Raw genomic sequence first — 15,842 nt, 5'->3', positions numbered from 1 at the left:
ATGGCAGTTGGCACATCTGTGTCTTGTTTACCAGATACAGCCCTATTCCTGCTGTGGAACAATATGTCCAATAAACTTGCAATCAGTCAAGAGCTGGGCCGAGTTAACATCAGAATCGCTATATTTGCAGCGTTGCACCAGATGTTAGATGTCTTGCTGTTGTGAATGGTGCCAAACACGCTTTGACTATTTGTGTATGAAGATACAAAAGCAATACAGAGTTTGTAGTGAAAAATAAAATCAACGAAGCAGTGCTTTTTGTGCTATGCGTCTACAGCTCGAATGCAAATTAAAGTATTTGAGTACCCAGTGAAGTACATGACACAGTAGTCAGTAGACATCAAAAAGCCCATTTATGCATCTCTGGTTTGTGCTGTCCATCAGGGTGGTTTCCAGAGGTTATAGATCTTAGTCATACTTAAGACTCCTACTGAATTACATAAAGTAAATAAGCAATTGTGACCAAATCCACTGATGTGGGAAGCCAGTTTGGTAAGAAAATGTTCTGTTTTACTTGTCCAATACTAAAACCTAAAGAGAAACTTTAAAAAATAAAAGCATTTTATTTTTTCTTATGTTATTATAACTCGTAGTTTTCCAGTTAAGTATTGTACAGTCTATAATTTAAAGCTTTTTAATTTAAAGCAGGATCTAGCAGGTGAGTTTGAGTAAATAAAAAGGAGGCTGGAGTAATGAGGGAAGTTGTCTTAGGCACAGCAGATATGTGCATACTTTGATGGAGGCAGATTGGCTAAAACCATCTTTTTTGTGGAGTAGGGAAGATTGTACCTCTGTATTAACAGTAATCTCTTTGGGATTTTAGGAACTTCACATGACTGGAGATTACGATGCGGAGCGGTCGACCTCTATTTCACACTTTTTGGCCTCAGCAGACCTTCGTGCTTACCGTTACCAGAGCTTGGACTCGTTCTTAATCTGAAGGAAAAGAAGGCTGTGCTTAATCCAACGATTATCCCTGAATCAGTGGCAAATAATCAGGAACCTGTGAATAGTACTAACAATCATGGACAGTCAGTAGGATTTCAGAACACCGTAAGCACAACCCATCTGCGCACATCCCATTCAGCTGGCTCAGAGGCCTTGCATTGGTTACCTGTTTCATCTTGTATCGTGTTAGAGCTGCTCATGATTTATCTAAGCTGTGTTTCCACCTTGTTACTTTTATTCCTTCCACTTGAAAAGCTGACACATACATTCCACATACCTCTTCTGACTTTTTTTAAACCGTTTTGCATAGAAGCTTTTGACTTCTTTTTTTTTTTTTTCCTACTCTTATCATTTGTATTCCTTACAAAACTTTATTTTTCCTGTATTTTTTATGAGACATGAAGTGCTTCACAGAAATGTTTGATGCTGTTAAGAAATTCTCTTTAATTAGACTAAGAACATTGCTTAAAGGCAAGATATGCCATTTTCCCAAACAAAACCTTTTATCAGTAATTCCATTACATCTTAAAATGCATAGATGAACTTCTGTAATCAACTTTGAGAAATGAAAGTTGAAAGTTCAATGTCTTCACTGAACACTTCCATCTGATTTCGTAGTACTATGCTCTGAAGGATTTGTAACAACTTCTGAAAAGTTGCATGTTCAGTTTGATATCTTCCAGGCTTCTGAGGCTTCAGCCCTAACACGCAATCCATTGTGTAGTTAGAAAATGGATCTGACAAGCTATTCAAGTCATACATTTCTTCAGAATAGCTGCCACTGCTGCAGAACTAAGTCTTTTTGCTGGGCAAAGTTAATTATGAGGCAAAAAGCTCAACGTATATGGAAATAATAAGTTATTTCCTTAACAGATTGAAAAACTATTTAACTGAAACTGCTTAGGAGTATATCCCGAAAGAGGATGTGAACATGTGATTAGCATGTTTGAAAACTACTTGTTCCGCCCTTCTGAATGGGATTTTTTACTGTTACTATTTCAATCCCATAGATAATTTCTGAATTGCTTTTATTTCAGAGAGATACCGAGAGTGCAAATTATCACAGTACCTTGCAGGCTGTTACCAGTAGGGGGAGAAAATGATGGTGGAGTCATACCCGTAGAGCTACCCTACATATCCGCAGAACGTGTAGTAAATCCTTATTTGTTACACACAGACATCAGAATTAAATAACAGGAGACATTTTGTTGCCAGATTTTTAGGCTGCAATTCAGTGGACATCCAAAATTTCTTTAGCAGTCTGTCTTAATCAAAAATATCCTCTCAACTCTTCTTTTTCCTATACTGTCCTCTCCCTCTTGCTAGTACAGTTGTTGCTACATAATGAGTTGGATCAGGGGAGGATCTGGTTGAAAAATAGGATTTTATGAACAGATATTTCCTGCTGAATCAGTTTCCTAGTTAGTTCATCATGCAGTTATACCAATGCTTGTGGTGGCCCAGGACAGAAACTTGAGAAAGGGGAAGAGGCTGCTTCTGTTAGCAGCAGTGCTGCCTACGGCATTAGTATAAGCCTCGATGCACACTTTATCCTTTGTGTCTTCTCCTCGGCCTCATCTCCATTCTCCTACGACTTACTTTGCTTAGGTGATCTTTTTCACTGTAACACACCGAAAATTCAGGGAATCGAGTTTCCTCATAGAAAAACAAACCAGAAATACAAAACAAAGGCACTCTCTTGCATCAGCCAAAGCTTAAATCAAAAGCGTTTCACAGCAGCAGTGTGTTGGGTTAAATAATAAGGATTAAAAGAGGGAAATGCATATTTGAGGTTAAAAGAAGAATAAACAGGTGATAGAATGCATCAGGCTAACTAGATTCTTTAAAGCAGTATATTCTGAGAGCACAAGCGAGCTAAAATCAGTCTAATAGACTGCTTTGATGCTGAACGTGCTAGGGATGGTGAGAGTCACCCACTTTATAAAATTTCAGTTGCTCAGGGCAAGAATTTGTGGGGTTGGAATACCCTTTGTGTAATAGGGGAAGAGCAGTTGCAGTTGGGCATCATGTGCTCTTTAGAGACCATGATAAGGTTTTTATCTAGGTTTTAGTGCTTAATAATGCTTGCTGCTATGGGCACTTAATTTTCCATCTCTATTTTGCGTATTAGACTTGTTGGAACACCTGTCTCCTGTTTTAATGACTACTTGTGTAACTTACTAGACTCTCCTGCTATTTTTATATTCCTCTGATCCTGTTTGTGTTGTTAATCTAAGCAGTAATGTACAAAACAGTTTAACTCTTATAAATATTGCTGTGATATCAAAAATAATACCAGGCTATAATCGCTCATTCTGACTTGTATTCAACAAAGAAAGCATTGGCATTTAAAGCTAATTAAAAGAAGATTTAGCTAAATCCCATGCATAGATCAGAGGCTATCACAGTTTTTCAAGAGATTTGGAATGAGGAGAGTCTGAGAGGCACAGATTTATAGAAAGGCTATTCAGAGGCAGCAAATGTTGTTGCACACCAACAGTACCATGATTGTGAGAAGGGACAGAAAAGATGCCAATGCTAGATATGCAGAGGGAGCAGGAATAGAAGTAAAGAGAAACCATGTTTGTAGGAGAGGTTGGCACAAATCCATGCAGGGTTTTAGAAAATACTTCTTGCCAGAACTACAGGGAAAACTTTGTTCAAATCACCCACTTACTCAGAAGTGTTTTCAGCTATCAGGGCTCTTTTAGGCTGAAACATGGCTCTTGCTATCTTCTAATTTTGATCTTTTAATGCTGCTTCAGGAGGATGATCATCTTATTAAGGAAACAGCATCCAGCATTTCTGGTCATCAGCAGGGGGTGAAGAGGAAGGCTGATATGCCACTCGGGTCTCCATTGGAGCCAGGGCAAATACTAGAGAAGAATGAAGACAGTAAAGTCAAACTCAGAATCAGAGTAAGAAATGGAAATTCAACTTGCACAATATGCAGAGTATTCGGAATAACAGCAATGGCTTCTGCTGACTTTCCTTAAAGCTGTGTTCAAACAAAAGACATGTTGTGTATGTGTGTACAGTAGTTGTTACGCTTACTTTGGCAAAATCATTTCCCATCAGATTCTTTATTGGCTGGCAAGAACTGAAGTTGACAGTTAATGTTCTTGTTCACACAGCTTCACGGTAAATTAGAAGGGTAGACATTGACGCCTTTTAATTTCATTGAATTTTTATTCCTTAGCAGTGGTAGATATCACTTCTTTCCCTCTCACCCCCAGTTTACTTCAAAAAAAAAAAAAAAAAAAAAAAAGAAAATTTTATGAAGTGACGTTCCTAAGAATTAATTATTAGCATCTGCTTATTTTTTTTTCCTGATATCATAGTTCTCAAACTCTCAAGAAGAGGAGGAGATTGATATGGACACGGTTCATGACAGTCAAGCCTTTATTTACCATCATTTGAATATGTTGGAGAGACCGTCAACACCAGGTATGAATAAATTTATTGGCAAATGATAATAGGAATTTTTCAACTGTTTTGGTTGTTGGTAAGAGTTAAATGTTAGCTGAATTCAAGGAAATATGTAAAGGGTGCACAAGAACATTCTTTAGCTTTCAGTGTATTTATAGGTAATTATGTACATGTGTGTTTTCATGCATATCTAAGTCAGGTAAGTATTTGTCAGGCTTATAACAATGAAAAGCTAAGGAATTAATAAAATTAAAAAGTGAAACAATCTCAAATGCTTGGGTGAAATTTATTTTGCAGAAGGTATGATTTTTAAGAAGAATGATTTTGAGGATTATCTTAAAAAAAAAAAAAAAAAAACTTATGACTTGTAGCTTAACATCAGTAGTTTGAAAGAAATTTGCAAGCCTCAAAGATACTTAGAAGGGCTCTTTAAAGCTGAAAATACGGTTTCATTTCTGAACCTTGTTGTTATTCCTACCTCTCTTTGTCATAAAATATTTGACAAAATTACTGCTCAAAAAATAATGTTTCTTAGAAACCTTAAGGCAGACCTTTATAAATTAAATTAATTTAATATTTATGTATTGTGTATATAAGCAATTTAATTAAACCTTCATTAATGAACTTCCACCTTCTTTTCTTACCTGTCCCAGCAAAGAAATGTAGTAGTTAGTCTTGGTTTCTGAAAACCTTTTGACTATGTTTTTAACTTTAGTTCCCAGATGTACTGGTGGAGCTAAGCTGAGGTAGTGTGACCGTGGAACAAACCTTTTGCAACATCTTGGGTGCACACCAAAAATGAGGTGTTAAGATTTTCAGATTGCAGTCCCCGCAGGGTGTAAAAGCTAAGTGTTTGGCCCCAGAAGTTGGATTCAGGGTACTCTGCCCTCTCGCTTGTTTTTCTGTTTTTATCCAGTGGTTGCCTAATGTCCAACACAAAAAACCTTAACAGCAGGATCTGGAACATTGGTTTCCTAGGGTCTGAGCACTGGGTCCTTAGCTATGCTGACAAGTGACCTCATCTGCTTTCCCTGTGACCTGAGTGTTCCTGGCAGTTCGTGGCCCCGTTGAAGAGGAGGGCTGGTGGTGGTTCTGCTCCGAGTATCCTGCTGAGCCTGGTGCCTAGGGTGCTGGCCAGGGATGTGGAAGCTGTAGGTTCATACTCCCATAGGGCCTAGAACTTCGATTTTACTTCCTTGGCAGATGCTCTAGCCGCTAAGGTTTGTTTTTTCTGAATAAAAGGTAACTGCTGTCATTGCTCAGCTAACAAATTAAGTTCATATGGGGACACAAAACACAGGGAGGTCTGCTTTCTGGATTCCAGATGGCCTTTAGTTGATATGTGCCTGTCCAGCCAGCTCCACCAGGATGGATTTGCTGTTAGGTATGGAGAATAGGAAAACTCACAACTTTTTCCCTAAATCATAGCCATCCCAGCAGATTAAAGGAGAAGGGGGCAAATGGGTTGCTCTCAAGAATTTAGGAGCTTAATTTTACAGAACCTTTACTTTAAACCTCTCAGAGCTGCTTTGAATTTTGTCCTTGGTGTTACGGACAGCCGTCACATTTTCTGTTACGGCAAAGAATGACACATCCAGGGCATGCAAGTGTGAAGCTGATCCACTGAGGATTAGTATTTATAACTCTTACTTGATATTTTGCAACAAATTTCTTTACTAGACTTACACACTCTACGGGATATAAAGTCATAAGCAAAACTCAGCCAAATACGTCACAAATAGGACTTACGGGACCCTCTGTCAGCCAGCTCTGTGCTCGGGAATGCTCTGTGCTGTAATTCAGAATGGGTGAAGTCTGATCAGGAGGGGAGTAATGGCCAGTTGACTGCTGCATTTGTAGATCTACAGCAGGCAGAAAAGCCACGAGTGTCACCGAAGTGCTGAGCCACCTTGTCACCTCTGCCGGTTAGGCCTTCAGGACACTGGAATGCATTCTCTTTCCTAGCTATCAAATGAGACAAATGTTGTTTTTTTCCACAGAATTCATTTGAAGCAATAAGCCTTTGAAAAGTATTACTTTGAAACATTTCAGATTAATTTCATTTTCTTTGGTTTGTGCACTTAGAAGCAGTTCCACTTCAGATACTCCTTGCTTCTAAAATTTCACCTGTTTCTTATTCGTGGCATTTTTCTTAGAAGCAGAGTTGTATGAATTTCAGGCTGAGTAAATAAAGGCAGTTCAGTGTTTAGGAAATAGCATACTCCTGAGGAAAAAATGTCAAACAGATGGAAGAAAATAAAAGCATACCTAAATAAGATAGAACACTTGTCTGCGAACAGGTTTACAGGGGGATCGCAGATATTGTTTCCTGAGGACCCTCGGATTGTTTGCAGACGTGACAGGATGGATGCACTTCAGTGAGTGATTATGGTGAAACAGATCGGTACAGGTTCTGAAATGTTCCCAGAATCTGGTTACTAAATCTGTGAGATCTTGTATCTGCCCCGATTCTGTGACTTTTACTTGGAAAGCAGCGAGCTCTTGGTCCATACTTAGTTTTCCTCTCACAGCTGTGGGTTATGTCCCCACATGTCACATGAAGTGTTAGGTCATCAGCCAAGCACAGCCTGTGAACCGCAGCTGCAAGGAGGAAGTTCGTGTTGGCTCTAAGCGCTGCTCTATCTGCGTATTCTGTTTTTTACACTCCCTGTGCCCCTCTCCCTCCCGAATGCTAATTTGGATTTGTTCAAGTTGATACAACCTCTGTAAAGCCAGGAAAATATTGTTTTCCTTTAAAAGCATTTTCTCTGTGGGCTTCTGCTCATGGATATGAAAGGTTAGGGGTTGGACATGCTGCAAGGGTGGTTAAAAAAAGCCTTGCAGTACAAGTCTTTCAGGATCACAGGTTTCAGTACAGTTTACAGCACCTTTGTTCATATAGAAAATGGTTTTAATCCTACTAAAGCATCCTGCCTACGATAATAGAATTGTGGACTCTGATAGTTAGATGGGATTCGAAGTATTTTGCAAGAAGTTACTAAAACAAAACAGCATTCTTCAGGCAATTCACGATTGAAGTTGTTTTGATTATTGTCTATGTACCAGAACCATGCTAGCCACTTTTGAACCTCTAAAACTTTGTAAGGTCATGTTTCTAAAATGAAAACAGATTCTTATTTGCTACTAAGTCATCAAAAATAGTAGCAATATGCCCTACTCTGTCTTAAGATCAAAAGAATTTTAAGATTAGGTTTCATGTATGCAGTAGGTTTAACATCTTATTGCAGGCTGTAAGGTGACTCATGCATTGTTGACTTCTGTGAAATTAGATTAAGATGATACAGTTCTTTATTTACTTTAGTATTTCACTCCTCTCGCAGCATTTCACTCATCTCTAAGTGCGGTGCTACTTGCAAATGCTGTGAGTACAGTAGTAAATAAGCGATGTTCTCTTCATGCGCTGGCAGCCCTTTTTGATTGCACTCAGCAGCAGCGTGGTTTGAGAACACATCCCGAGCATTCAGAGCTCAGATCAGAAAAACTCTTTGACCATTCTTTTAATTCATTCAGTGCTTTTACAGAATAATCACGCTTGAAATTTCCACTCTCTTTACCATGTAAATATACGTAAAACTCTAAAGATGTAGGCCATAGTCATGCACATTGTTTGGATTGTGGTCTTTCTGTCTGAAGCTTCAGGAAATAATGGCTTAGGTGGATTTAATTTTTCCTGGAATGATTTGAATAGAGCAAATTCTGCTGTAAAGTATAGAGGGAAACTACTTCAGTGACAACCTGCTGTTGTAAGTATATAGTCTAAATGTAGGAGCCTGTGGTGCACATCACCACGTGTCCAATAGAGTAGTTAATAGGAATTCAGTCTAACCAGTAGAAATATTTCAGTCCTCTGCAGCTCAGCTAAGTTAGCCAAATTAGCTACATGAATACCTGTACCTCAAAATTCAACCACTGATCAGTGGCTTCCTGTCAAAAAGGAGTTACTGAACATCAGACTTACAGACAAATAAGTAAATAAACTTTGCTTCTTGGATAAAAGGACAATGCTGACAATGATAGATTTTTGCTTTACTCTTCAGGGAGAAAAAAGCAGTTATAACTGTGTTGTTAGAATATCCTTTACTAACATGAATATTATCAAATACTTACATTTTAGGTAATAAAGTCAACGTAACTGCTTCCAGTCTGGTAACTTACCAGTTTTGAGGTTCTCTAGCTAATTTTGCCTCACTGAAACAACTGTGATTAATTTTGTGCTTCATAAGGGAGGGTGTTTTCAAGGGCTTTATCCTGAAACCCATGAAAGCAGCTTTAATACAAACAAGCCCTGTAAGATAAAGTGACAACATAAATGAGAATTGCATCAGTGTGTGGCTGCAGTGTGTCAGCTACATTATTTCATTAAAAAAACGTAATGTTGGAGCTGTGACTTTCTGAGAAAATAACTGGCCATTCAAACCCAGAAGATGGGTAAGGCTGCCAGCTAAATACTCAAGTGAACTACCTAAGAGCTGTTAGAGGCACAAAGTATTCTGAATTTACTTACAAGAGAAAAACTACATTTCTATCAGTAAGTTTTCTAGAATGCTAGACTAAATATGGTAAAAACATCACCAGAGTTGAGCTATTTTTAAGGACAAATAGTTAAGCTGTTTTATTAAGGACAAATAACTTTTTTTTTTTTTTAAGTCAAATGAGGAAATTAATAAAACAATTACCAGTTTCAAAAGTATTTTAGTTAAATCACTGGCTTGTCTTTATAATACTTCAGTAGAGTCTATAGTTTTGGTACATGCATAAGAAGGAATGATGTCTGCTTATAAATCCAATTAAAAATTCTATGAAGTCAAATGAATCTGTAAATTTGAACTAGTTAATTTTTTTTTTACCTTGGAACCAATTTAATCAGTCATGTTTAGCACAAGCTCAGATTTTTTTTTTAGCTAAGTCAAACCTTCTCAATCTCAAACTCTTTAAGTTTTACAGTATGGCCACTAAAAGAACACTCGACTAGACAAAGTTGGTAACTTTTTTCAGAGATGCACGATTTGAAAATTCTGCTTCTTAAGACAAAATGACAAAACACTTGCAGCCTGGAAGCTTGGGATATTTACGCTCGGTGATTGCTGTGTGCCCTTCATTGATGATTCAAGGGATGCATAAACACAACATTAAATTAAAACACTGTGTGTCAGATGTTTCCAGGGCAATACTAAACAAGGAAAGTAGAAATGAGGAAAAACAAAATACTTGTCAAAACAGTTTTCAAGATCTTTTCAGCATTTTCAGTCTTAGCTCTTTAGAAAAAATACTTGCCAGAGCTGCAGCCCAACTGCTAGTCAAAGGGAGTGCGTGATTTTTCTCATTAGCAAGCTTTCTTTGGGTTCTGGGAGAGACTTATTAAGTGCTAGCATGCTCATGTTGATGTCACCTTCTTCCCAAAGGTGGCCGGTGTCAGGTTGTGGAACACCAGCCTGTCCTCAGCCAGAACACTGGACCCAGGGGCCTTACCCTTTGCTGTGATTTGTGAAGTTCTTTTTTTCCTCTGTGACATTTGAATAAATCAGGGTGTCAAGGGGGGGGTCATTTTTAACAAGTATCAATTTGGAAAAGTTGTATTTAAGCCAGTAGTTTTAAATAGATTGTAAATGCAAAGAAACAGAGACTGTAAGTCTGTGGTGTCCCACCCTCTTCACAGAAATGCAGAAGTATAGGAGAGAACTTCTGGAAGATCTAATGAAAGCTTGTTAGCATGTTAAAGTCTAAAGTTACATTTTACCAAACTGTACAGGTTCAATACAAAATAATCTAGCTAAAAAACTCTACACAACAATATTGTTCACTGTTTGTGCACCGATGATCCTTAAATTAAAAAACAGAAACAACAACAACAAAAAAAAACCTTGCTCTAACATTGAATCTCATAAGTGATGAACAGGATGTTGTAATTATCTGACCGCAATTTTTATTCATGACAGAAAACATCACTTAAAGCCTATCAAGATCTAAAACCCTTTCGTTCTAAAACTAAACCATGAGATGGGTGTTTTTATATTCTGTTCTCCCTCATGGTATCTCCAGCATTTGTGTAGTTCCATGTGACAAGGTGTATACAAAGTTTATGGTCATTCCCCCAGGGGATAGTAATCCTGTCTGGTTTGAAGCAACTGCCCAGCCCAGCTCGCTGGAACACCGAGAAGCCAATAATTACATTGGAATATGCACAGCCAAAACAGAAGGAGATCCAAATGGACAGACACATGGATGTGTGTTTCCTTCCAAGAAATGCTACTAACCACTTCAGAAGTGAGCTCGTGGGCTTGCCCTCTCCTTATTGTGCATTTCTATTATTCGAGAAACCCGGGTTCCCATCCCGCTGCCTATGCCAGGAGGAAGTGGGCTCCCTACAGGAAGAGGGAACGCTTTGTGCCTCCTTGCAGCAGTCTCCCCCCTGTTGATAGGAGAATGGTATTAATGCCCTTTAAAGCAACTCCTCCTCAGCTTTGTTTTCCTACTTTGGCAGGTTCCTAGCATGGGCTTTGAATAGATATTTAATTTAAAAGAACTCAAAAAAAAAAAAAAAAAAAAAAAAAGTGTTCTGCAGGTTTAAAGGTAGTTTCATTACAGAGTGAGTTTGACAGGTACACATCTGTAAAATGTTTTTTTTCGAGCTTTTTACAGGTCTTTTTACAGGTCTCTCCATTTTACAGAGTTCAGTAGTCTGCATACATCCATTCTGCATACACCCATACATCTGGGGCTGATGAATTTGATTCCTGATTTCAAAGCACTCTTTAATAAAAAAAGGAGGAGGATGTTTTCTGGGTAGCTCATGTTTTTGAATTTAAAAAAAAAAAAAAGGCAAGCACAACAGATTTTGGTCCTCAGTGATCTCTGAAGAAAATGTATGTGTACTAACTACAGGCTCAGGAAAAGCAGATTTCTGTAACAACACTTTGTTACTGACATTTGTACCGTATTACCAATGCTGATTGTTTCCTTCAGTGTCAGTAGCCCTCAAGTCACAGTTGGATCAGATTTCCCTCCTTTCTGAAGGATCTCCTGCCTTTTTCAGTTTCCAGGTGTTCATCACCACCCCTTCAGTCCCGTTGTCTTAAAGGGCTGTTGTATATGTGCTCACTCAAGATAATATTTTACGTAAGGGCTTTAAATACAGATTTTTTATAACCTAGCTGAAATAAGTTATAAAATGATAATTCAGGCTGTTTCTTAGCAGAGCTGGTAGTGCTATAAACAGCAGAAGGTTTGCACAAGTATGAGCACATGTCAGGAGGGTTTGTTTGCATCCTTGTGTCCACTGGCAGTTGGCACTAGAGCTGCTGCTGCATCAGAGGGACAGGGTTAGGTACAGGTAGGAGCTCGTTAACAGAAATATAATCAGAAATAATAGTTAAATTATGAAGCAAACTTTTTGCATCAGTACAGTATGTTTGCATTGTTGAGAATTGCTCCAGGTAGCAAGCAAAAAAGTGCTGTAATGCAGTTACTACAAGCAAGCAAAAAGCAGTTACTACAGCAAGCAAAAGTTTGAATTTGTGTGCATACCTCGTATCTGCCATAATACCCTTCAGAAAGTAAAGGCAGTGCAAGTTCTAGCAATAAGTCGTTGCGTCAATAACATGCACTTACTGCATCATTCTTATGAATGCAAAATTACAGCTGTCTAAAAAATATTTCCATATAAGAGATTTAGGTCTATAGGAAACTTGTAACCTAGTCTGACCTCCATAACATGAGCAGAATTGTATATAAAAATAAACAAAAACTCAGTGATTATCCTTACAGCATAAAATCTGTCATATTTCTATTTTGAATTTTAAATGCTGCTCACAGATGTAGATTTTTTTCCACCTCTATTCAAAAAACACACAGCTGTACTGTGTAAAAACTTCCCCGTGTGTGTACTTGATTGAATCCATTCTTAATCTTTGGATAAAGCTAGGAAGATTGCATGGAAATCTTTCTCAATGCTTGCCATAATACAGTGAATTGGCTCTTCAGACTTCCAGGATTAAAGTATTACCACAGAAGAATCATTCTTGCTCTTAAAGTAAGATATTAAAAAAAAAAAAAAAAAAAGCACTGGAAAAAAAATGTGTTTGCAAATATACAGGGAAAAGGCAATTATAAAGTATATAATAATTACCTGTTATTGACCTGGGATGTTTTCTCTGAAAACTGGAGGGGACAAAAAGAAAAAAAAAATACTCAAGGGAAGAAAATCTACTTCTGTGAAAGTTTTAAAGGAGTAATATCCTTCAAAAGTCTGATGGTGCTTTCAGGCATACCGAGTAGTTAAAGCATGTACTTTCAATGTGAATGATTTGATTCAAATTCTACCTAAAGGAATTCAAGCCTTCCCACCCTCCAAGTGTTTCCCCTCATTAACTATATTATTCTTATATTATTTCGCCTTAGTTCCTACTCTTGAAGCTATTGCAGTTTGTGTGAAATAACGAAATACCAAATATTCTGAAGAGAGAATGAGGAAGTGGCTCAAAAAATGAGAAGCCAAGGATCAATTTTTTTCTACTCCAGTTCAGATACTGAGTTTACTTAACATATAAGTAGTTCTAGTGTATTTGTGAAATACACACTAATAGAGTTGGTGTAATTGTCTTTGTTGGAATAATTGTTTAAGAACAAAAGTTCATATAATCTTTAAAATAGGTGAAAGTGATTGTGAGATGCAATTCTGAAATATCAATTAATTTATTTTGATGTTCAGTGTCAAAACTGTTCATACGTTCTTGCTGGGAGCTTTAGTTCCTGACTAAAAGTTCACACCCCAAAACTGCTCTTCAATGTATGTCAGTGTGTGCTTTATGTGGTAGTTTTCATGAACAGTTAGATTTTAATTGCTCACGGTATTGTGACCTCCTTACTGTGTTTAAAATGTTATTTCTGGAAGCCAATGTAGCTTGCCATTGCTTAGCTCTTTGCAATTCCTAATGATCTGGGATAGGTTTGTAGTTCTGAGGGAGGAAGGAGTTACCTCTACAGAGCTGTCAGTACTACAGGAGCATTAATGGCATGTTCAGAACCTTCTCTGAAAAAGCAGGAAACCAATGGCATCAGTATAGTAATGGACTCTGTTTGCACACTGAAATGATAAAGTAGGTCTAACAATTCAGAAAGTGCTGTAAGTTAAATATTTGTTAATCCTATTTTATTAATTTCTTTTAGGTAAAGAACAGTCTTCAGGAGAGGTGAACATGCACCCTGTCTCAGCAGCTCCACTCTCTGTGTTTAGTAAGGAATCAAACTCCTCCAAACATAGTGATCATCATCACCATCACCACCACGAGCACAAGAAAAAGAAGAAGAAACACAAGCATAAGCATAAGCATAAACATAAACATGACAATAAAGAAAAGGAAAAGGATCCCTTTGCTTTCTCCAACAGTCCAGCCAGTGCACGATCAATCCGCTCCCCGTCGCTTTCAGACTGATACTGGTGGCTTCTCTGGAGTTCAACTTGCAATATTCTCTGAATACTTAGAAGGATGTATATAACTATAGCTTCTATCTTTTTTTATGGAAGTAGGAATATGTGCGTTGCCTCAGCAATTCAGAAGCTCTGCCACCACCCTCGTTTGAAGCCTTCTATTTGCATATGCAGTTGTTGAAATAATCTGATTCAAAAAATATGTTTTATGATTCTGAGTCATTTTGTATTTCACTGTTCTCCACACCTCCCACTCTTTTTTCCATTTTAAACAAAGAAAACAGCCCTTTATGTAAGGGCCCCATGTCCACTGGCAACCCCCTGCACATCATGCTGACCATGTGTACTGCCAGAATCAATTATGTTTTAATCCTTTGAAGAATGTTATGAGGCAGAGTATGTTTTAAACAGAAGCCAATTGCCAGACCTTTGGTGAAGTGCTGTTTCCAGACTAGTATTGTATAACCAAGCATAGACCTCCTGAGAAGACAAGGTTTTTCTGTAGTCTTCAGCTGAGTTGTTTCTTGCTTTAACCATTGCGATGTAACACCAGAATTTTAAGAACATTACACAGAACATTTGCCTTTTTCAGATACTAAAACACTTGGAAAAAAAAGTCTGAGCTGCTTTTAAGCTGCAGGTATTTATTATGGACATGACCATTTGAATATAATGACGTTCTGCAATTATGTTTTTGTAATTTTAGCAAAATGCTTAATGCATGTTTTGTCCTGTAATCAGGCTTTTAAAAATCCAATAAAGTGTGCAAATTATTTTGACAAAGGCAGATTTTTTTTCTTCAAGCTCGACATTGCAATATGCTTTTGAAAGATGTCTTTGTTAAAATGAAAGAAATATTTTTGAAAGCTTAAGAATTAAAAGATTAAAGTATATATATTTCGTCCTGCTGACAGATGTTTTCTTGGAAGTATTCTATACTTCAGGGATTCACAAGATTCATGGATTCACAAGAACAACACGTTATTGGGTTAACCTAGGTCTGGGACTTTAAATGATGGATACATTCAGATCTCTTCAGCTGTGTTTTATGCAGTGTGCTATTCACACTCAGCAAATGTTTTATTTAAAAGCTACAAGTTTTTAGAAGTTCTGGTAATAGAGATAAATCATCTCTGCCCCTTTTTATGTGTGTTCTTTCTTTGTTTATAGAGGCAGGGGTTTTGCTTCCATGTACCAGTTGACTGCTGTTGTCCAGGGTTCATACCACATTTGGTTTCTACAAGATGGTTGGTTTGGGGTTAAGTATTTTCTCTAGAATTTCTCCCAAATTCCTGTGAGAGACTGATTCTCCTTTTAGGGCAAAAGAGAGAGCTCGACAGGGACCCGTGAAGATTTTTTTTTAAAGCCATATTCTGTTTCATGAAAGTTAATAAATGCTTTTATATTGTATACTTGCTGTTGAATCGTGTAGTTCTTGTAATAAGTTCTCTGTACAACTGTTGACAGATGCATTTTGTAATGCACATACACTGATTACTTAGACAAACACCGTATCCCTTTAGTACTGTGAGAATCATTTTGGTCATTGCTGTGTTCAAAGCAGGTGTTAAAGTGTGTTGGGGCTGGATTCGGGTATGGTGAAGCTGGGCAGCATCACAGCCTTTCTCCATGCATGATTTGGCCGTTTGCTACCCTGCAAATAGCCCTTCACCTCTGGAGCAGCCCACCTTGGCGTCACTTGTGTCCTCCGTAGCCTGCCAAGGCTGCACACCCCTGCGATCTCAATGAAGTAAATGCAACAGGAAAAACACCAAGCATGGGTAAGACAAGGGACCGAGCCTGTTCTGGGCAGGCCAACAATGCACAGTTCAGCTTACCGCCTCCCCCTGGCCTGAGAGCTGTTACATTAGCATCGTGAATTGTGAATCGCAGGGAGAGCTTCAGGAGGCCATAGGAATAGCTCAATGGAAATATTTTTAGATGTTTTTTTCCCTTGGCTAAGGAGTGAGGTAACAGTGCCAAAGGTGTTTGTGGGAGACCTGGGCTAATAAGCAAT

At 38.0% G+C, this 15,842-nt stretch overlaps 1 protein-coding gene across 1 annotated transcript in view; it reads left to right on the top strand.

The window, feature by feature from the left end:
* The window catches only part of TAF2 (TATA-box binding protein associated factor 2), a 56,337-nt gene extending 41,100 nt beyond the window's left edge, over positions 1-15,237 (top strand). The window contains 4 exon segments of the mRNA XM_084306841.1: positions 824-1,053; positions 3,714-3,866; positions 4,290-4,395; positions 13,564-15,237. Of these exon segments, the coding sequence (XP_084162967.1) occupies positions 824-1,053; positions 3,714-3,866; positions 4,290-4,395; positions 13,564-13,829 (755 nt within the window). The 3' untranslated portion in view covers positions 13,830-15,237.
* The last annotated feature ends 605 nt before the right edge of the window (positions 15,238-15,842 follow it).

Source organism: Netta rufina, assembly GCF_964035555.1.
Source record: "Netta rufina genome assembly, chromosome: 2".
NCBI classification, from domain to species: Eukaryota; Metazoa; Chordata; class Aves; order Anseriformes; family Anatidae; genus Netta; species Netta rufina.
Note: the sequence above shows the minus strand (reverse complement) of the source record. Positions and strands in the feature narration are given on the sequence as shown.